This window comes from Stegodyphus dumicola, chromosome 7 (genome assembly GCF_044657685.1).
Source record: "Stegodyphus dumicola isolate Sdum_Otavi_A_Nest chromosome 7, ASM4465768v1".
NCBI lineage: Eukaryota > Metazoa > Arthropoda > Arachnida > Araneae > Eresidae > Stegodyphus > Stegodyphus dumicola.
Window position 1 is genome coordinate 90,166,837 of NC_140774.1, and position 22,210 is coordinate 90,189,046.

At 31.3% G+C, this 22,210-nt stretch overlaps 1 protein-coding gene across 1 annotated transcript in view; it reads left to right on the top strand.

The window, feature by feature from the left end:
- The window catches only part of LOC118189537 (uncharacterized), a 36,792-nt gene extending 17,649 nt beyond the window's left edge, over positions 1–19,143 (top strand). Inside the window, exons 2-3 of the mRNA XM_085820574.1 lie at positions 12,825–13,006; positions 16,604–19,143. Coding sequence (XP_085676700.1) covers positions 12,825–13,006; positions 16,604–16,799 — 378 coding nt within the window. The 3' untranslated portion in view covers positions 16,800–19,143. The remainder of the gene's footprint in view (positions 1–12,824; positions 13,007–16,603) is intronic.
- Positions 19,144–22,210: the final 3,067 nt, after the last annotated feature.

Here is a 22,210-nt window from a genome sequence, read left to right on the forward strand (position 1 = left end):
TTTTTATTATGTGTAGAATTGTTCAAAAGTAACTGAACATGGTAATCACAGTTTTGCGACTTGCAACATGCTGCTACATTTTTATTTTGGGGTTTTAATTATTAATAACATTAAATAATAGAAACCTTAAGTTTTTTTTTAATACTAACTAGCTTTACATATCTGGTGTGCACCTTTAATAAGGCTTACTTGTACATTATGTAAACTTGTATTTTATGCCAATCAGTCCCCCTCCCCACACATGTTGATGTCAGCATTTATTTGTATTCCTTACATTTTACAGCAATAATCCATAAATCTGTCTTATGGATATCTGAGGTATGAAGGAATATGTGAAGAACACGTTTCCCCCCTTCGGGGCCGAATTTTTAAAACGTTTGAAATTGGCTTTTATGTATTCATATTCCATACATTTTAAAGCAAGAATCTTATGTACATCTGTTTCTTCCTTATATGAAAAAACATAAAAACATGTTTTGCACGCCGAATCTTAAAAAATCGGTTCTTAAATGACATCTTCGATACAAAAGTAATAAGCTCTTAAGATTTGATATCTGTATCTCTAATAGCTTCGGGCGATGATGTGTAGGTGAATAAATGAATAAATCAGAAATTCTTCCTTTATGTATAGATTTATAATAAAACATCTGAACAAATAAATATATACACCAATTAAAAAGAAAACTATTTCAGAAAAACTAAAAAAACTAATTAATTTACATTCAGTAATGCGCACCAAGTTCATATCGTTTTAAACGCGTGGCGTTTTAAAAAAATCGGCTTTGACCACGCCCAGCTCCTTGGAGTAAACACGCTGCGCGTGAATCTGCGCAAACGATCAGGGAGGAATCAGGAGGAAACTAGCATCTGAGGGGCTAGACGCTTGTGGGTGAATAAGGCATGTAGGTCCGTTCAAGGGAAAGAACGTAAACAAAATAACGTTCGCAAAAAGCAACTGAGTGGTCTTTTGTGTGGGAACAGCACCAGTCTATGCACAATGACAAGGCCATCCAAACTATGTACAATGACCATCATAGGAAATATTTTATTTTTAGTGCACCTAAACGCCGCATGGGTAGAAACGCTGCACCCGCTGAAAATTTAAGTTTTAAACACGTAAACGCCGCGGCGTTTCTTCCGGAAATTACGGTAGTCTTTTTTTTTTCATAAACTTGTTTGGAAATGAGTTTATTTTTTAGGAATTTTAAATTAAGAGTGGAATAGTAAGAGAAAGACGGATTTAATGTAAATTATTATTATGTGAACTTTATTCTTCTGAACTGCTATTAAAGTCTTTATAAATTTTGTACAGCTATAATCATGTCCATTATATATGTCCCAGTTTTGTACAAACATTTCTCGGGAATATGCTCTATAAAGTAAATGAATAATATTGAATTAAAAAAATTCCATGCTAAGGAGTTTATAAGGATAAAAATAAAATTATCTTATTTTAATTACAAGTGTAATTAATTTATTTAGAAAATAATTTAACAGCAAATTCAAAACGTCTACTGACAAAGTCATGTGATCATCAGTACAAAGATTTATGTGCAAAATCACGATACCCAATCCAAAGGGCCAACCAGCGACCGAGCGGTAAAGTCGCTGAACACTGGTAGTTCAGTCCGAGGTTCGAATCCCGCAAACAGCTGTTTGCATGGGCGTTTTCGTGATTTTCCCCATGTGTAACGTGTATACAAGTCAGTTTCCCTTAGAAAGTCCTCCATGAAGGCATCCCTTCCCTTAGGCAGGTAGCCCTAGTGTGCTTTGCCATAATTAAATAAACCCAACCCAACCCAACCCAAAGTATCAATCATGTAGAAAGAAAATATCCCATTTCTTTTCTCTATCTTACTTAACATCTGGGCTAGCAACCTAAACACTCTTCCAACTGTTTGGTGCCTATTGCCCAAGTTAGCGATCTCGATTTCTGGAACCTTGCCAAGTGTCAGTTATCTTGAGTATTCCCGATCCATAAGTCATAGAACTCTAAAGTCGTTCATTACGACAGGTTAGCTCCTTACTATGGCCATAGTACATAGTGTATATAATTGTAAATAGTTTAAGACCATGGCCTTTTTCGTTTCTAAATTTGTATTTCATTTGACTTTTATTTAGTATTTTATAGTATTTGATTTGTTTTAAGTTACTTATTGCAGTTATTGTTTATGTTGTTATTGTAATGTAATGTTTATTTTTGCATTGATGCCTTAGTTGTAAGTTTGGTTCCTGTCCAGGGATTGTACTGCCCGGGACGTGCAGTGTTATGGTTTATGTATTTATTTAGGTATTTTTAGTAGAATTGTAATTAAAATTGGTTTATTTCCCCATGCAATGCAACGCTTATAAAAGCCAAAGAAAAACATTTCAGTTCAGTTGTTTACTTAGTTCTTGTTGTTGATTGTAGCAAATTCGGGGTGAGATCGGATTAGTTTTCTCTGCGTTTGAAGTGTGTTTTATTTAACATTTTAGTAGCTTAAAATATAACTACTGTGTTATATTGTACGAATATCTGTGAGGAAACATTTCAGCATGTTGTTTTATTTCTTGTGCAAATTTTATTAACTTTTCATCAGACTTGAACATTCAATCTATTAATAACTCGTACGCACACAACAATATTCTACCAGTTGCATTATTTTAGAAGGCATGCCACCACATTGTTTAATGTTTATGTTAACGACGTTCCTTGCAGACCAAATACTAGACTTACAATGTATGGTGATGATATAGCGATCCTTGCAAAAATGCATTTCTAAGTCCAGTCATTCAACACCTTGAAAACCACATACTATCAGAAGTCGTTAATCCGGACTTGTCGGGACTTCGGCGATTCCGGATTATAGATCATAAGTTTAAATCTGGTAAGATGGCATGCAGAAATTATAAAATTAAAAATATGAAACCATAATTTATGAAATAAAGAACAATTATGATCTAAAGAGTATCAAAATTTACAAAAAAAAAAAAAAAAAAGCTTAATATTTATTTGTTTACTTTATTAAACATTTCTTTCAATGTAAGTTGCTTACGTTGCTTCGTTTTATGTGATAATACAGATCAACTTCCAATTCATTGCGTGCCACGCCGTTCCTCCCCCTCCCCCACCGCAGAGCAGCGTGAAACTGATAAAACAGATTTCAGAATGGTTAGGTCATTTTTTGCAGCAATTCCACTTTTGTTTAATGGACTTCGAAACATACTTCCGCTTTGTAGATCCTTTACATATTAGTAAATATATATCGGAAATTCTATTTGACATAATCGAAGCTTACTTTTATAAAATTGCTCTAACAGTCTGCAAAAAATAATAAGCCGGATTCAATTCGAAGATTAAGGAACAACACAATCTGCAACACTAACTGAATTAGATAATTTTAGCTTAGCTTATACCATCCGTTATACATTAAATGCGCATGTGTAAACGTATTTTGCGCTTGTGCACACGCATATTCGCAGCCGTAAAGGTCTTATGAGCATGTGACAAAGCAATGCATGCGCAGAAAGTTTGTAGGTTTGAGGTCCGGATTATACACTCATATCTATAAATTAAGGATAATTCGGAGTCTTGCGGAAATCGAACTCTAAAATAAATATATCACCTGTAAAATCACTACACACATCTTCAAGAATCATATGCAAATTTCAGGAAGTAACCAGATAACACCGATGGTACGTCACAATGACGAGAATGTAAGAGAGTGATATATAAGGAAGAAGAGCAGACGAAGAAGTAAAATTGTCTTATAAGCAGGCGCCTTATAAGCATTTCAGTGCAATAACCGAATAGTTATGACACAAAGGACGCATTTGGATGATTTTTTACGTGGTAGAATTATCGGCCGTCTGGAATATGGGCGTACCCAACTGGAAGTATCAGACGAACTTGGAATTGCCCAGAGTGTCATCTCCAGGCTTTGGCAACGATTCCAAGATGATCGTAATGTGAGTAGACATTACAGCACAGGTCGCCCCAGAGTTACAATGCCGAATGAGGACCGGTATTTGGCAGTTACTGCCAAAAGAAACAGGCGGAGCACAGCTTCAGACCTGTCTCGTCAGCTCTCTTCAGTCACTGGTATGACAATTTCAAGGCAGATTGTGTACAGACGCTTAGGGCAAATTGGTCTATATGCTCGTAGTCCTGTCAGATACATTATAAAATTTGCTTTTACAATTTAATGTATTTAAGCTTCCGATTGCTCAACAAACGCCCACACGACTGTCTTTCTTTGTGTCTCTCGGCTTCACAATGTCTGTTCCTGTACCATTAAATCTACATAATAACAGGACCAAGTAATTCTAAATTAAAATGTAATCCTTATTATCTAATTAATCTTAATTCTAAATTAAAATGTAATCTTAAAAAAATTTAATTTGTACAAAATGAAATTTAGAATTGTACACAGCCTCTTAAAGAATAAATGATGATATATCTAACATCTACGGCTTTACGAACTGGGAATGTGATTTTACGGATTATTATTTGTTAGGAGTATGATATACGGCTTTACGAATTAGGAATATTATTTGCCCTTTGTGACGAAAACGGTTAAAAAAATAATGTACGTAACCTCTACATTGATATACATATTGCACAATTTTCCAAAAAGCTAGTTTAAATTTATATCTGATTATCCACGTAACGCAATCACATGATTAATTCTATTAAATTTAAATCTTTTTTATAGAATATTTCACATTTAGTACATCTGTATAACGGATTTTATTAAATGTAAGGCAACTTTCTTATGTAAAAGCTAAATAATGTTAATTTCTTTTAAAAGTTATATAAACTTGCGGTGATATTTATGATATGATACTAAATAATTTGCCATAAATTTTGAAAAAATAAGAAAATAGACATACATTTTCTAGAAACATTTAATTTTTTCTGGAGACATGTTTACTGGAACATTTTTTTCAGGATAATATTTTCAGGGACATTTTTTTCGAACACCATGCGTAATAACACTGTGTTATAACAATACCATGTGCAATAGATTATCGTACTGATAATTTTTTATCAAATAATTACAGTTGCCCATTTATTTGCACTTCCTGTTATCTGAGGTAATCCACATTACCTTAAATGGTCATGGTCAAAACCTAATTAAACAAAACTTAATTAAAAGACTTAATTACTGCAAACCTACATAAAATATTTATCAGGAGAGAAAATAACACATATTAATTCATTCAGGTTTAAATAACACTGTCTTTCATGTTATTTTTTACCGTGCAATTCCCTTCTAAGATATTTATCCTAGCCGAGTACTTAATTTTTTTTTTTAACTTGTAAAGCAATGGGAGATATATTTACTTAATTTTATCTCAAATAATAAAATTAGATTTTTAATGGCTTTTCTTGTAACTTACTTTGATATATCAAATTTATATACGTGGGTACTTCTTAAATGCAAGCCCCTTTGGTCTTTCTGAAACGTATTTAAAAGACGAAACTTGTTTATATATGACACAATTATGTTTTGAGACAATATGGTATTCTTTACGTATCTCTGCATATTTAAAAGGAAGAAAATTTAAAAACTGAGTGAGGGGTTTCCTTTTAAATCCCTAGTCATTTCAATTTTGATGAGTACTGATATATAATAATTTTAAAAATAATTTATTATATGATAATAATGTAAATTTAACATTAAAAATTCTTAACAGCAGTTTTTCATTTGCTAAATATAAAATGGTATATAAATGGTAGTTTAATCTGATAAATATGAAAGATATTTAAAGAGTTTCATGTCTTTATGTAATGGGTAACACTATAAACATCTTTTTTTTTTTTTTTTTTTTTTACAAAAATATATTCTCAAAATATGCTTAGGGTTTTTGACATATAGCTTAATCGCAAATATTTTTGAAACAATATTAAATATTAGTTCTAAATTAGGCAGAAATTTTTGCTATGTTTACAGTTTTCTCGCTCTCCTAATTTTTTAAATGTATACAATGAAGTATTTATTATTTTTTAATTAATTTTTTATAATATCATTAATAGCTAGTGCATTATTTGCAAAGTTTTGACATGATATCACCTTTTAACAAAATAAAGGAAAGTAAAATTATTGTTTATTCTTAAGCCACAAATTTTGAACAAAGCTGAAATACCTATGCTAAATTTTATAAGAGTGCCATAAATATTTTTCATTATTCAATAACAACTATAAATTTTTATAATTACTTAAAAATCTTAAAAAGAGTAGATTATAAAGCAGTGTGCTGAATAAAATTAGTATAATATTAAGAATGGCAACTTTTGATTAAAATATAGATTCAAAATATTATTTCCTGACGCACTGAAAAATCTGGCTAAAAATACTGGAAATTAGGCTATTTTAAACGAACTTTTCAGGATGCAATTTTGGATATAAATTGATCTGAGAAATAAGTATTAATGTAAGGTGATTATGTAATTCAACAAATAATATCTATACTGCTTCATAAAATAGATGACTTATGATGGGAGGCTTCTTTTAAAAAACACTGGTGGTTTAATGTTACAAACTAAGTTTCAGTTTAAGTTTGGAAATTAATATAGAGGAAAAGTTGAAAAAACTCTTTTCCTCCCTGTGAAGTGAAAGATGAAGAAAATGTTTAACCTTGAGGTAAAGAAATAAGACAAGCAATTAGTACATTTGTTATTTATAGTGGTGTATATGGATAAACTGAATTCTACATTTACCTAATAACACACTTCTCTTTGATTTAGCTAATTTGCAGTATATCTTTGTTTATTATTATGAACTGTGAAAATAAAACTACAGTTAATTACAGATGAAGAAAAACTATAAGATTTGTAAAATTATTAAAACAAAAAGATACTTTTGTTTGATTTAAAATGTAAAATACGGAAATTAACATGCCTTCTTTCAAGATAACTTTTTTGAATAGTTTAATGCGTAGAAGCACTAAATACTTTCAATTTATTAGAAAAATATATTCTTTCTGGTTAATTTAATTAAAAAATAATCATGCAACGAAGCGAACCCGGATTTTAAAATTTAGTTATGATTGATATTATCATAAGTCATATGTTTCTAAATCATTTAAAATGATACATAAAAATGTTACATTTTCTTATTCCAAACAGTTTGCCATTTAAATACAAAAAAATTGTACTTGAAACATTTCAGTCAATGAAAATAAAAGCCAATGTAAAATATGTGCAGTTTTTATGCTTGAAAATTATATAAGGGAAATTTCATCAAATTTTATTTCATTAAATTTTATCTTTAATTAAAAATTTAAAAGAAAAATTAGTCTCTTCAAAGTTGCTAGGTAAAGAATTCCGACTACAAAGAATCAAGAAATATTAATTTTAATTTTGCTGCAGATTTCTGGAGTGCATAAATTAAAATATTCTGAAAGTTAAAAAACACGGAAGGAAAACATTAAAAATTGTCTTAGGAAGTTAGTCACTGTAAGCTCAATAAGTAACTATGAAATTTGCTAAAAAAATGTATATGAAAAATTAAATAATATGTTAATGTGCTAATAAGAATCGTCTAAATCTAAAAGTAAATGTAAGCAATCCAATTTAAAGCGACCACTCAAAATTCCATATCTTTTTAATCATGTGTGGATGTGGTGAACTTCTGTAATGATTAAAACCTATGTTTATTGTTCTCAAAAACATTGTTCGTCAAAGGGAGATAGTCACCAAGAAGGTTCACTGCAAGTATACATTATTTCTAAAAAACAAAAAAAAAAAAAAAAAAAAAAAAAAAAAAAGCTGCGTGAAGTTTTACGTGATTTTCCTGAAGTATAATGTGCATATGAACTAGTTCCTGAGAATGTACTCCACAAAGGAATCCCACCCCTTAAGCATAGCCGTAGTGTGCTTTGGCATAATCTAATAAATCCAAAGACTACTGAAATATTAAAAGCTCACTTTCATCATAACTAGCAAATCGACATTCAAGTAATTGACTGTATGCTGTGCGTGAAAATTTTAATGACACTTTAAGAATAAATTGAAACAAAACAAGAAATAATTTTCACTATAAGAGTATTAGATTAAAACAAAAGTGAAGAATATAATCTCATAATTAAGTTATCAATTTTCTTATATTTAAGGTCATGCAGTTACTTACCTTTTTCTAATCTTTTTTAAATTATACTTTTCATGAAAAATTACCAGTAAAAACTTTATAAAAGATTACCTTTGTTAGTTAACTATGTCAGTTTAAAATTCTATTATGTGCTATAAGTTGCATAAATTTTCTATGTTTAAGTTTCCTTCTTACTTTATTAGCAAAAATTTATTAGTGAATAAAAAATATGAAAGTAAAAATTATCCTTCTTTCCATCTTGCGCTCACAAATCATCATGAGAACAACCATTTACAATTATTAAAGCCCGAAAAAGGCATGTCTGTGATGTTTTCGTCATGCGAAGATTTGTAGATACTTTAATTTTTACCATGATATTTTTGACGTCTATGTTTTTAAACTGCGAAGTTTTCGAACCGCTTTATTTTCGACCACGATATTTTGTATTATTATTTTTTAGAACTGTGATGTTTTCTCTTTGCGATGTTTTGTAGCACGATGTTTTCGCCTTGCGTTGTTTTCTCCGCGACGTTTTCGTCCGTCGTGTTTTTGAAGCGATGTTATCGGCGGATACCAGACTGGTATTGCTGAGATGCGAACACTTGCCTGTTCTGGTGACATTACCTTCTTTCTGAAACTTATTTTTTTTAAGATTTAGGTTTGTCAGTTGTATTGTAATCAGACCATTAATCCACTGGGTCACCAGGTTTTGAGCTATTATTGCCATTGTCCATGATGTTGTTTGCATTTACTAGGTTCTGTGGGAAAATCCTTCCAATTGTCATTTTCCCATATTCTTTGCTGCTTGTTGTGTCTGCAACGTAGCTGATGTCCAAAGTAGAACACATGGATTTTACATATCTGATTTCATTGCAAAACATGTGGGCTTGATTTATCTGGTTACATTGCAAGATAAGGGTGAGAGGTTTGTAATAAAATGTTGCATGAAACAAAGAATTGATTTTTAAAGTGTACAAATGTTCAAAGTGCAAAAATGATATACAGTTAGTCAAAAGAAGATGCACATCAGCGGCCGAGTGGTAAAGTCGCTTAATACTGGTAGTTTGGTCCGAGGTTCGAATCCAGCGAGCGGGCTGGCTGCATGGGTGTTTTCGTGGTTTTCCCCATGTGTAACGTGTATACGAGCCAGTTTCTCTTAGAAAGTCCTCCACGAAGGCATCCCTTCCCTTAGGTAGATAGCCCTTGAGGCTTTCCCGTAATTAAATAACCTAACCTAGTCAAAAGAAGATATACTATAACAGATTTGTGTGAATCGGTGTCATATGTCCGATCCTTCTAAGCATATGATCAAAAGGAGTTTAAGGAAAGGCTCTTCGTTTTCCAAGGGATGTACATGTGTGATTCATGGAGACATGCCCATTATATCCTACTCCGTGCCATACCAGTTTCCTTCAATGGGGGGGGGGAGATAATCACTATCTGCTAAGCCGTGACCTTTTTGAATTTAGTTGTGATTTGATGTCACGAAAGGCATCTGAACTGTCACCCTTTGCGCTGCACTGTGGATACTGCAAGTTAAGAATTCCTACGTTTGTTTGTGGGCTGCTAATTAATGTTGCACTGTGTTTTTTCATTGTGAATGTGTTTTTTTATTACTGAATTTGATTTAAGTAATTTAAGAAAAATAGTTATGCTATTTTGGTTTTTAAGTTTACACTGATAGTTTGTATTTATTTGTTTAGTATTTGTTAATAAATATAGCTATCGACTTCTATATAGAGCTAAAATGAATGAAGTCTTCTTTCATGCCTGCTCGATGTTGTGTTCCAGGCTGCAAATCGAAGTACAATAAAACCAGTGAATATATACAGGTATTCAGGTTTCCAAAAAATACATTAAAATGGGATTTCTGGATTAAAATATTCCAAGTGAGCGTTGTGTGTGAGAAATATTTTAGAGAAGATGATATTATTCAGTACGGTTGTTTATGAAAAAATGAAGGCACTGTTATTTAAGTTTGTAAAAGACACCCTAAATTTTAAATATGGCTTATCCTTGCATTTTTTCTGGTTGTCCAAAATACTTATCTGAGAATCCAACACCTCCAAGGATGAGCAGAGGGGAGGGGGGCTGGATGAAATTCCATCTTTTGAGGATTGTCTTCTTCGTTATGGAATAAACTAAACATTTCAGATGATTCAGATATAATTTCACATAAAATCTGCTGATGGAATTTATATTTTATATCTCAGTTTTAATCTACAATCTAAAATTGGGAAAAGTGTCTGTGTATCATTTCATATGAATGCAGCAGGGTTGCTTGAAAATGAAGCTGCTGAAATGGGAGTATTTAAAAATATATTAAAAGGAAATACTTAACTTATTTATGGACTGAATTTAAAAACACTTATAGTTATGTCAAAAGAATAGTAATTAAAAACATTAAAATCGAACTATGACTTATCAGTATATAACCATAGTTCGACTGCCTTAGCCCGACCCTGAGCACAGACACACATGTGCCTTTTGGACTGATTTATTCTCAAAATAGGGTGGGTGAAATTGGGATAAAATCATGTCGTAGGAATTGTTTCCCATTTATTTGTACAGCATTCAGAGGGCACAGACATAAGTAATCTAAACTGATAATGCTGGAAACCTGTTGATGGTTTCGTTTTCTTACAAGAAAAAGAATACTTTTGCTAAAGAATATAGTTCCATGAGTTTTAGTGACCTTATCTATAAAAATAAGGGGTAAAACATGGATTGTTCAAATTGAATTCATACATTGTAAAAGAAAAAGAAATTCAACGTTTCCGGGATGCAAAACTTAGGATTTATTTCTGCGAGTACCCCCCGGCGTAATGACATGGGGACTTTCTTTCCTTTGATCATATAAATTCCCTCTTTCTGGCGAAGAGATAAATTTGCCGTGACCGCTCATCTCGCGGCACATAACTAACGCCCCTTTTGAACGATTCTATGTGTTTTGACAGAATGCCAGCCAAGGTTGCATTTAAGACGGTCGAACTATAGGAAGCATACATTGAATAAAAATCCACATGAGAACCTTACTTGAGAAATAGGACATTTTATTTTGGAACACTTGAAGATGTGTAATAAAAGTAAAATGGCTAGAAGGTACTAGTCCTTGCTTATTTGTTATACATTAGCCCACAAGCCACTGAGCAGTAAAAGACATTGAACACTGGTAGTTCTCACCTGGGTTCGAATCCAGGTGAACAGGCTGACTGCAAGGGCATTTTCATGTTTTTCCGTATGTGTAACGTATATACGAGACAGTTTCTCATAGAAAGTCCTCCACAAAGGCATCATTCAGACAGATAGCCATGTTTTGTCATAATAAACTAAATCAAGTCAAATCAAATCATTATACATTAAGTAAGTTGCTTGTTATAGTAACCTCTATGACAGCCAACTAATCTGCCTTCCATCCATTAAACATCTCTGAAAAGTCCTAGGCTTATTAAAGCTTGGTGGATCAATGAGTAGTAAAGCTAATTGCAAATATGTTAAGTTAAAAAACTACTGAAACATAAACAATTCGTGAATTTATTGATTGATAAAGTTCGAATGAAAAAGGTGACACAGAAAGGAAAAAACTTAATTGGCTTTTCTGAGAATCTTGAAAGTGTTGAAGAAACATTTGTTTAGTCCTTTGTAATTTCTTCTTTATTATCAGATTGTAAAGATATCATTGCATTAGTAATAATTTGCTTGTTGTAATGTTGTGCAAAATTATATTTTATTTAATTTATGTTGTTAAATGTCAAGAGGATTTCAGGAAATTTCAATTCTTTTGTGACTTTTGATTTCGTGTTCTTTTTGTTAGATATAATAACTGAAATGAATAAAAAGTACATTTGCATACTTTTTAAAAGCTCTGAAGTATTTATAATTTTAAAGAATTGGATGTGTTGCTGATCTTTTATTCAAGTTATTCTTAAAATTATAAACTGCCATAATGATTAATAAATAATTATATTGTGATAAGATAATAAAAAATCATTTTTATGTCTTCTAATTGACTAAATAATGTTTATATTTTATCAGTAAATTATTTATACTTTGCAACTTATCATTCCTTTCCTTCACATCTGTGAAATTAAACTTGCAAAATTTGGGATCACTGAAATCAAGAGTATATTTGTAAACATATTTTTCGGAGTATTTATTAAAGAATTTTATTTACATCAGTATTTAGTAGACGTAAGAATAATCAATCTGTCTGTAAAGATTTATTTATGTTAATAAATAGCAACCTTTTTTTTTTATTTATTTTAAAACTTTGATTTTCAGCAAATCTTAAAAAATCATCTCTATGCAGCATAAAAATAACCGTACAAACTATCGTGAAACGTTGGATAGAAAATTTTGTGAATATTTCTTAAAATAATGCCTATTTAGCTATCAATCTTAACTGCAAATAAATAAATAAATGACCTTTTATACCATAAAGTTTTTCAGTAAGTCTCTGAAAATTTAATTATTGTGCATTATTTAAAACAAAAGAATCTAAACATTTAACAACGCCATATTCAAACCTGAAGCAAAGTCGCAGAAGAATCATGCCTTCCATGACGTCATTCTGTAGCTAACCGGGCCACTTGGACCTGACTAGGCCCTCTGTTTGCTCACAACATGATACACTCACAATACTGAGAAGATTGCATTATATTCCAAATCACTCTTTTAAGAAATATACTTTAACAATGTATAGCAGCTGCACATTTCTTCCGTCTAAGACTTATTTTCTTAAAATTATTATAGTTGGAAGTCATGTCAGCTGGTGCTGGTCAATGTGTATGCGAATTAAAGATAGCAAATGAACATAAGAATCGTGCTGGACTTTTACATGGTGGAATGACTTCAACACTTGTGGATGCTGTATCAACAATGGCTTTGTTTAGCAAAATTGAAAGGCCTGGTGTTAGTATTGAAATGAGTGTTTCGTGAGTATTATTTTTCGCTTAATATTAATCACTTATAATGAGATTTAATCTAATTAATTATGCCCGTGTCTGAATTAGGTTTTTAAGTAAGTATTTCTTATGTAGTTTTGTAATTTATACGCAAGTTTAAATCTTCAATGTAGGTTTTTTTTTTTTTTTTAAATTTATTTATTTATTTTTTTATGAGTAGACATTCTTTAATCATCCTTTTTTTTTTAATTTTGTTTAAACAAAACTTTCCTTTAAATGTTATCTTTATTCTTTTACTGCTTCTTTCTAAAGGTAAATATTAGAGTGGGAGTAAATCCGCAATCTTCTGAAATTCTGGTCCTAAAAAGTTCTTTATTAAGAAACTGTGTGTTAGCGGGGAGTAATGTTAAATGTTTGGTATTTTCCTTTTATAGTGGCCTCTGCAAAAAGGGGAAGTTGGTATTGGTAAGGAACAAAAAATTACTGATTTGGATTAGTGTGTGTGATTCAAGTAGTGAAAATTTTCTCTTTTAAAACATAATGTTTTTTTCTTGTTGTTAAATATTAATATGCACATTTCTGTCCAAACACTGAACAAAATATTACTAATTTAGGCATGTGAAAAATATTTTGGTATTTTCCCCATTTTCATGGGCCACATCATAATGCCACCAAGATAATCACCAAGTTCATCTGAATTGAAGTAAATTGCTTATTTCTTGGAAGATGCATGTAGCATCATCCTTAGTCGGCAGGAAATCAAAAATTGTTAGCATTAAAAAAAGGGAGAAATACATCGAAATGTAGTCTACTCAGAAAGCTTCCTGAGTTGTATTTGGAAAGTTGGAATTGTTTTTGACACGACTTATTTAATGTCAGCTCCTCTGCCCAACAGTAAATAAATTATATACTGTTTTACAAACTATATTCTGGAGCCATTGAACCAGTTGTTGGAATGTTGTTGCTTTTCTTTCCATGTAACCTTTTACAGTACACCGTCAATGCTTTCGTTTAGACTTAGTTTTATTTCATGGCCATTCTCATATATTTGAAGGCATGGCAAAATGCCCATTTTTTGGAAGAATGATGTAGCAGTTTTATTTCTTGGCCATTTGTACATTTTTAGAGGCATGATAAAATGTTTGTTTCTTGGAAGAATAACGTAGCATTATCTTCAATGGTCATAGTAAATAAAAAAAAATTTTTTTTAAAGATGAACTGCATTGAAAGTGGTCTACTCATAGCTCTATTTTCAGTCATCCATAAATCAAAAAATTGTAAATACATTTTTGAAAAAGGAAAGTGCATTAAGGTGTGGCCTACTCATAGCTTTATTTGTGGTGAATAAATTAGATAAGCAGTTGTTGTTAATGTAAATGTCAGTCCAACTTTCAAGTGGTGAATACAAGATTTTGCAAAATAAACAACATCACTCAGTGATCATCTAACAGAATTGCAATATATTTCTTAAAGTAAAATCAAAACTGACCTACTGTTATCTTTTGTGTGCTAATTTTTTTTGTGCAGTGGCTAAATAAATAGAGCATGTGTCTTATTTTGCCAAATTTAAATACTTTACATTAGGATAGTTTTTGTGGATTTATATAGCTAACTTGGTGGCAGTTTAAAAATGGAGGTCTGTAAAAATGGGCAAGTACCAGTTTTTTTTTTTTTTTTTTTTTTAATTTTGAATAAGTACATGCTGATAAATTTGAAGTGTTTCTTGAATTCTGAATACAGTCAAAAGTCGTTAATCCGGACTCGTCGGGACTTCGGCGATTCCGGATTATCGATTTTTCCGGATTATAGATCATCAGTTTAAATCTCGTAAGATCGCATGCAGAAATTCTAAAATTAAAAGTATGAAACCGTAATTTATGAAATAAAGAACAATTATGATCTAAAGGGTATCAAAATTTACAAAAAAAAAAAAAAAAAAAAAAAAAGCTTAATATTTATTTGTTTACTTTATTAAACATTTCTTTCAATGTAAATTGTTTTAAGTTGCTTTGTTTTATGTGATAGTACTTTCTCTTTAATTCTATAAGCAGACACAATTTCTTGCTCAGTTACAAAGTTCCGCTGTTCAAGTCCCGTTAATTGTTGTGCCGAGAATACCGACTAACTTGTCAATCGAAATTTTTTTGTTTTCACTAACCTCTCTGTCACACTCTTCATGTCTTTATCCATTTTTTGCAGCAATTCCACATTTGTTTGATGGACATCGAAACATACTTTCGTTTTGTACGATCCTTTGGGAGCTCCAGAATCAGAAATTCTATTTGACATAATCTAAAGTTCAAGTTTACTTTTATAAAATTGCTCTTACAGTCTGCAAAAAATAATAATCCGGATCCAATTCGAAAATTAAGGAACAATGCAATCATCAACATTAACTGAAATAGATAATTAGATAATTTTAGATTATGCCGTCCGTTATACATAAAACGCACACGCATAAACGTATTCTGCGCTTGCACACACGCATATGCACAGTGGTAAAAGGTCTTACGCGCACACGTAAACGCCTATGCGCATGTGTCAATGCTGCGCATGCGCAGAAAGTTTTTAGCTTTGAGGTCCGGATTATAGATCATTCTGGATTATGGGTGTCCGAATTAACGACTTTTGACTGTATTTGTAGCATGAAGTTAAATGAGCAAGCTTCCAACATGCTGTTTTGTTCCACTTTAGATGCAAACATATTAGACATATTGTTTATTGACAGTTATTAATTTACTTAAAGTAACTCCAAAATTGCTTTAAAAATGAATAAATGATCACTAAAAATCAGACTTAACAACTAAGATGATAGGAATTAGCAGGTGAGGGATTAGAAACTACAAGCGTACGACAACAATAGCTGGGTGAAAGGTAAATACAAAAAAGTGGGTACCTACGGAAAATCTTGTCGACCGGAAGAGAGACCGCCAATCATACAAAAAAAAAAAAAAAAAACATTTACTAAATACATGAAAAAACATTCTATTTTTAAATAAAGTGCAATTTCGTGGCCATTAACCCTTTTTTTTAGGTAAGTAAGATTCCATAACTTTGGAAATATTCAACAGCATGGTCTTCTGCAGTAGGCAGGTCCCAAATATTAATAATTTTTTTCAAAAATACGTGATAGAAGGGGGGAATGAGTCTTTACTCAAGAATAATAACGGCATCTTTTCTAATAATTGGCGTCTTTAATAGGCAAAAATGGTCGACAGGATTTTCCGTAAGTACCCAAAAGAGTATAGTTCAGAATAATTAAATTATCAAACAATTTACGTCTTCTATTCTTTTGGTTTGTTAATTTGTTATGCTGCTTTCAATGCAAGAAAAGAGTATTAAATTTATTGAAGAAAAATTGGATTCTGAAGAACAGCATTTGATACATAGATTCAGAATTTTCTACTAGTGAAGAAAATCTCATGGAAATCTACAGAAAGTTTCAAGAATTAAATGTATTTGGTTTTAGCTTGACATCCCTTGATCAATTAGTAACAAAAATTTAATACGAGTTGAAGAAACCAAAATTACTGTATTATCTGTTAATAATAAGCATAAAATAGTTTACTATTTTTAATATTTTTTGAAAAATTCATGTGTATTTCTCTTTTTTTCCCCCCCCCACAGTTTTATCCGACCAGCCAATATTGGTGATGAGCTGTTCATCGAAGGAAAAATTTTGAAGGTTGGAAAAAATCTTGCATTTTTAACAGTTGATGTGAAAAATAAAATAACAGGGCAAATAATTGCACAGGGTAAACATACCAAATTTGTTGGAGAACAAGCTAGTACAGCCACACCATCATCTACAATTGTATCCTGAGAATTTGTGCCATGAACTGAAAAATTTTACATGCCATCATTCATACTTATGTGTAGTATATTTTTATATGTTGAAACTTCTTCCTTCTTTTGTGTTCAGTAACGTTGTTATGAAAAGAAAAAAATAAGTGTGTATTGTTTTAAATGCATTTTTTGTACAGAATCTTGAAAAATTCATGAAAAGTTTTTTAATTTTTTTAAACATATTTTAAAGCAAAATTAAACAGAGGTGAATTAAAAATGAACATAATGTAATGTTACTTGGCTGCAAATTAGAATTAGACATTTCAAAACATGCATTAATATAACATTGAAATGACAGTTTCTTTGTTTCAGAACTTGATAAAAAAAGTTAGTACAGATGTTCTAAATTATATTTCATGTTACCTTTTAGTGTTTGATATATATTTGCAATTGAAATGTATTCATCAGTTGTGTAAAACTGTAAAAAAATTTTTAAGTCTTCAACCAAATTATTGTAATAAATTTTTGAGACATTTTTTTTTCGTTAAAGAGCAAATATTATGCTTCTTTTTATTAACCAGTTGTTAACTCGTTAATCTACTAAAATTTACACTTTTCTTTTTTAAAATACAGGTTTTGTAACCTGTAATGTAATCCATTTTGTCACCATTAAGTAGTGGACTTTCAAAACGTTTTTACTTGCAGGTATAAATCTATTAATCAAAATAATATTTTAACCCTTTCAGGACGGGCGTCCCATCCACGCATAAGTAAAGATCGCATTCAGAGGACGGGTGATGCGTATACGCATTTTAAAGTGGAACGTTTTTCTGAAGGCCACTGGATGGCATCCTGTGTCCATTACTTTTGAACTGAACACAGTTTTAGGTTACTGACCTTGAGTTTGATATATTCTGCTTTCTTTGGTATTTTACTCATCAGCTGTTTGAGGGTGGGGGGGGGAAGGAAAGTGTAAACAGAGGTGGGCTCTTTAAATCGCTGCGTGCAAAACATTCTCGTATCTGATTTATATCCAATTCCTTTTTTTATTCTATTTTTTCCTCTACTATGTGCGGTCTTTTAGGGTTACTGTGCGGAGTTTTTTTACGTTTTGCATTACCTTCAGATATATTTCTGTTCCTTCTTTTTTTATTTAGAAAAGCCTCACCTCCAGTCTATTACGGCGGGAAGGCGCTATTTATCAGAAGAAGAATACCCTCGTATGGTTCGTGAACCATTTACTAACGCAAATGAGAATACTGATTTATTTTCTAGAGTTAAAAAGTGATACTTTTTCTAAGAGTTACAAAGTGATACTTGTCTTGCTTTGAGATTTACCACACTCGTTTTCATTTTAAATTTTGTTACTTCTTACTGTAAATAGTCTTTATTGTGTTCTTTTTATTAATTTTAAACTTTATTGATGGATTTTATCAATTAAAACTTTGGAATAATTTGATAGCGCTTCTGAAAATTATTTTAGAAGATAACCAATTTTTTAAGTATATTTTCATGTAAAATAAAGAAAAAAAAAATGTTTTAAGGGCTTATTTTAACATATATAAGAGCTCAAGTAATAATCTAAAATGATACCAAAAATTACGATGCTAGAAGCGAAACTTTTGTTTTTCTGATTTCTGTTACAAAATTACGCCTTAGCGATGCAAAACCTCCGTCCTGTACGGTGACTGCCTTCGATTCTCTTCCGTCCCCCACGAGTGTCTTAAACAAAGGTGCGCCGTCGCGAAAAGGTTAATATAAATTTTTACATATTTCTCTACAATAGTTAACAGATCTCCATGCAAAAATCTCTTACAATGTATTTCCATTCCAAAGCACGAAGGGGGTTTTGAAAATGAGAGAATAAATTATATATTAGAATAAATAATTATTGAATATTATATATATTTAAACTCTGATTTTTATGTGTATATATATTTATTTGCATTGAAAATAAGATTCATTTACTCTGAAGTCAAAAACTGTAGTATGCACTGAAAAAAAAAAAAAAAAAAAGATTCACTCTGAAAAATTGAATTATTTCATACCGTCCCTTTATAAGAACTCCCATAATCAAGTGAATAAGACCATGATAAGTCAATAGTTCACCCCAGAATTGATTCTGATAGCTGAACATGCTAGATGTGTGAGGCAGTCCTCTGTGAAGACTTTCTTCCATAGGCAGATAGTCCTTGAATTCTTTGCTGTTGTAATAAAAATACTGAACAAGGTTTATTAAACTGACTGTAATGTGATGAGCGATGGTAATAATAAAGGAGCTTGTTGCCTTAAGAAAACGTTCTATGGAAGTGTAGAGAACAGAAACCAGTTGTCGAGTGGTACGTGTTTAAAGTCTTGAAATAAAGATAATTTTTGTTTAATTGTGCATTATGTTTGAATAGATTCAGTGATGAATGAATGCTGTGAGAATATATGATGTGCAAGGTCCTCAATACCTCCATGGTGATTTATTTTTGGACATTGCTGAATCAGATTTTCTAAAATGTTCACAAGCATTTCTGCTTTTGACAACTCCTCATCTGTCAAGATTTCTAAACCCAAAGTCTAAAGATGCCCGATAACCTGTAGCATTTTTCTCTATGAAACACCATAAACGTCAACAGAAATGGTCCACATATGACAGAGAATTATTTTCAATTTATTCTGCAATTAAAAAATTTTCAGATCAGAAACTGTTAATATATGCTTTTAAGGGGGAGAATCTCTATAAATGTTTACCTTTATAGAGTCTTAATTATGTTTACCTTGTCAATTATGTCTTTGTTATTTGTGTTACATTGTCAGTTCCTCATTTAGATTACATTTCTGAGTTTTTTAATGACATTAGGGATGTGCAGGATTCCAAGAACGTCAATGCTGATGCTCTTTAGAGAATTTAATTTGATTCTATAACAGAATCACCAATTTTGGATATTCAAAAATTTTCCAAAGCTCAATAGCATGATCTGGAGGTACTACACTTGTTCAAAAACAATGTCATCTTTGAAGCTGAAATTCAAACCTTGCTTGATACTGTGATAATAATATTCTTTCTGACCATCTGTACAGACAGACGTTCCTCGTTTTTTTGTTTCCTTTCATAGACTCCTTTAATCCTGTGTAATCTTTCACATCAAGGAACTGAAGTTACTGCAAAGCTATTTTTTTCTCATTATGTATGGCCCGATATGAAGTGTCTTATCAAAAATTGGGTGAAATCTTGCCAGATATCAAAATTATATAGGCATACTAAAGCACTACTAGGTCTTCCTGATAGATGCTTTTCAAAAATTCACATGGATATTGCTGGCTTGTCAGAAGTAACATTTAACATTGTAATGTATTGACTCTAATACATAGATTCTTTAGATGGCTTGAAGCTGTACCGTTCCCCAATATGAAATTTGAAACTATTTTCAGAGTTATTTTCAACATATGGGTATCTTGCTTTGGTTTACCATCGGTCATAACAATGGACGAAGGTTTTCAAATGAGATCCATAATGTTTGCAAAAGTTTACATGCATTTTGTATACAATCAGAATCACAACAATAGGCCTATCATCCAATGCCAAATGGCATTGCTGAACACTTTTATCAACATTAAAGTCCTTTCTCTAGGATTATGAGACTAATAATTGGACTGTAATACTCCCATTTGTTATGATTGGTATTCAGACAGCCATCAAGGAGGATTGCCAGACCTTTTGCACAGAACTGGTGTATGGTACAACAGGCTGCCTAGTGATATGATAATAGCATCTAAGATGACACCCAATTCATCATTAGTCTACTGTAGAATGTAACAACTGATCCCAAAAATGACATTTGCACATTGCCACAATAATAGCACTTGTATTGTCCTTGAGTTTTCTGGAAGCAATTTTTGGTCCTTAGAAGTCCTTAATTTTACTCAAATTTCTGTTGTTTCTGTTTCTGTTTTAAACATTTCTGTTTGTTTTTATGACTACCAATTTGAGTGTGAATTAATATTTTTCAGTTAATTGGCAAATCTGTATTTGATGAGTTTTTGTTTGAATTCTTTCCTACTTTTTGATAGAGCACAAGACCCTGCCTTGATCAAAACATTAATATTTCAAAATTATTTCTTTTTTGAGAATGAAATATTACATCAAAGCTATCCTTTCCCTGTGCGAGATATTTCTGCACTAAATATGGGGCATTCCAGTAAAGTTTCTAAACACGGGTAGTTGCAACCTGGGTTCAAATTCCAGGTGAAAAAGCTGGCAGCATGGGCGTTTTCGCAGTTTTCCGTATATATAACATATACGCGAGCCAGTTTTCCTTAGAACAACCTCCACGAAGGCATTCTTTTCCTTAGACAGATAGCCCTTGCATGCTTTGTCGTACTAAATTTGTTGATTTCAAGATCATCTTGTATACAAAAATTTTGATTTGGATATTTGTGAATTTTTTATTTTCATTAAAAAATTATAATATATTAGAATTGTAATTAAAAAATAGCATTAAAATAAAACAATTTCATTTTCCCTTGCCATATTTTAAAATGACATTACTTTCCATATTGGTTTTTTAAGTTTTTGTTTCCCATATAGCATTTTCAAAATATTGAAATGTGTAACAGTTTTCTTTTTAAAATTTATTTTACACTTTTCTTTTTAGTCCAAAGGAGCAATTTGCCCAGAAGGACTATTAATTTTGTTTTGGCATTTTGTGTTCATTCACTTTTCAAATTGTTGCAGCCAAATATTAGAGCCCTGTATTTATTTAAAGAAATTAAATAATGAAGAATCTGCATAAATGTATATATGTTTCTCACATTGTGATAAAACAATGGTATCTAGAGCCATCAAATTTTGAATAACATACGTTTCCACCAGAATATGGACATCTGGAAGCTCAAATTTGGAATTTATTATTTATTTCAGATTTTATAAATCTTTAACGGATTTTTGATTAAGAAACTCGACGATTTCAAAGCGAGGAATGGCAATACTGTGCGGGCGGGGACATTTTTTTTCCTCCAGCGAGCGAGACTGTGTATTGGAAATTATAAAGATATGCTCATTTTAAAATTATTTTGCAATATTGCTGTTGAACTGAAATTTATGGTTTAAGTGCGAAGAACATGATTTGTAATACATAAGGTAACGCATAAAGCATTAAAAAAGCCCCTTTCGACATAATATAATAACTGAAATTTATGGTTTAAGTGCGAAGAACATGATATGTAATATATAAGATAACGCATAAAGCATTAAAAAAAGCCCCTTTCGGCGTAATATAAAATCTGCAGATTTTTTATTTGATGTTTTCTGAATTTTTTATTCAAAAAACTTGTGGCTTTTTGCATAATTTTTAGGACTTGAAAGCAAGATATTTATGGACCAGTTCCAGAAAAATGTGACCAGGTGAAAGATTTTTTTTTTTTCATCAACATGCAATGAGTGTATGTCTTAGGAAGTAT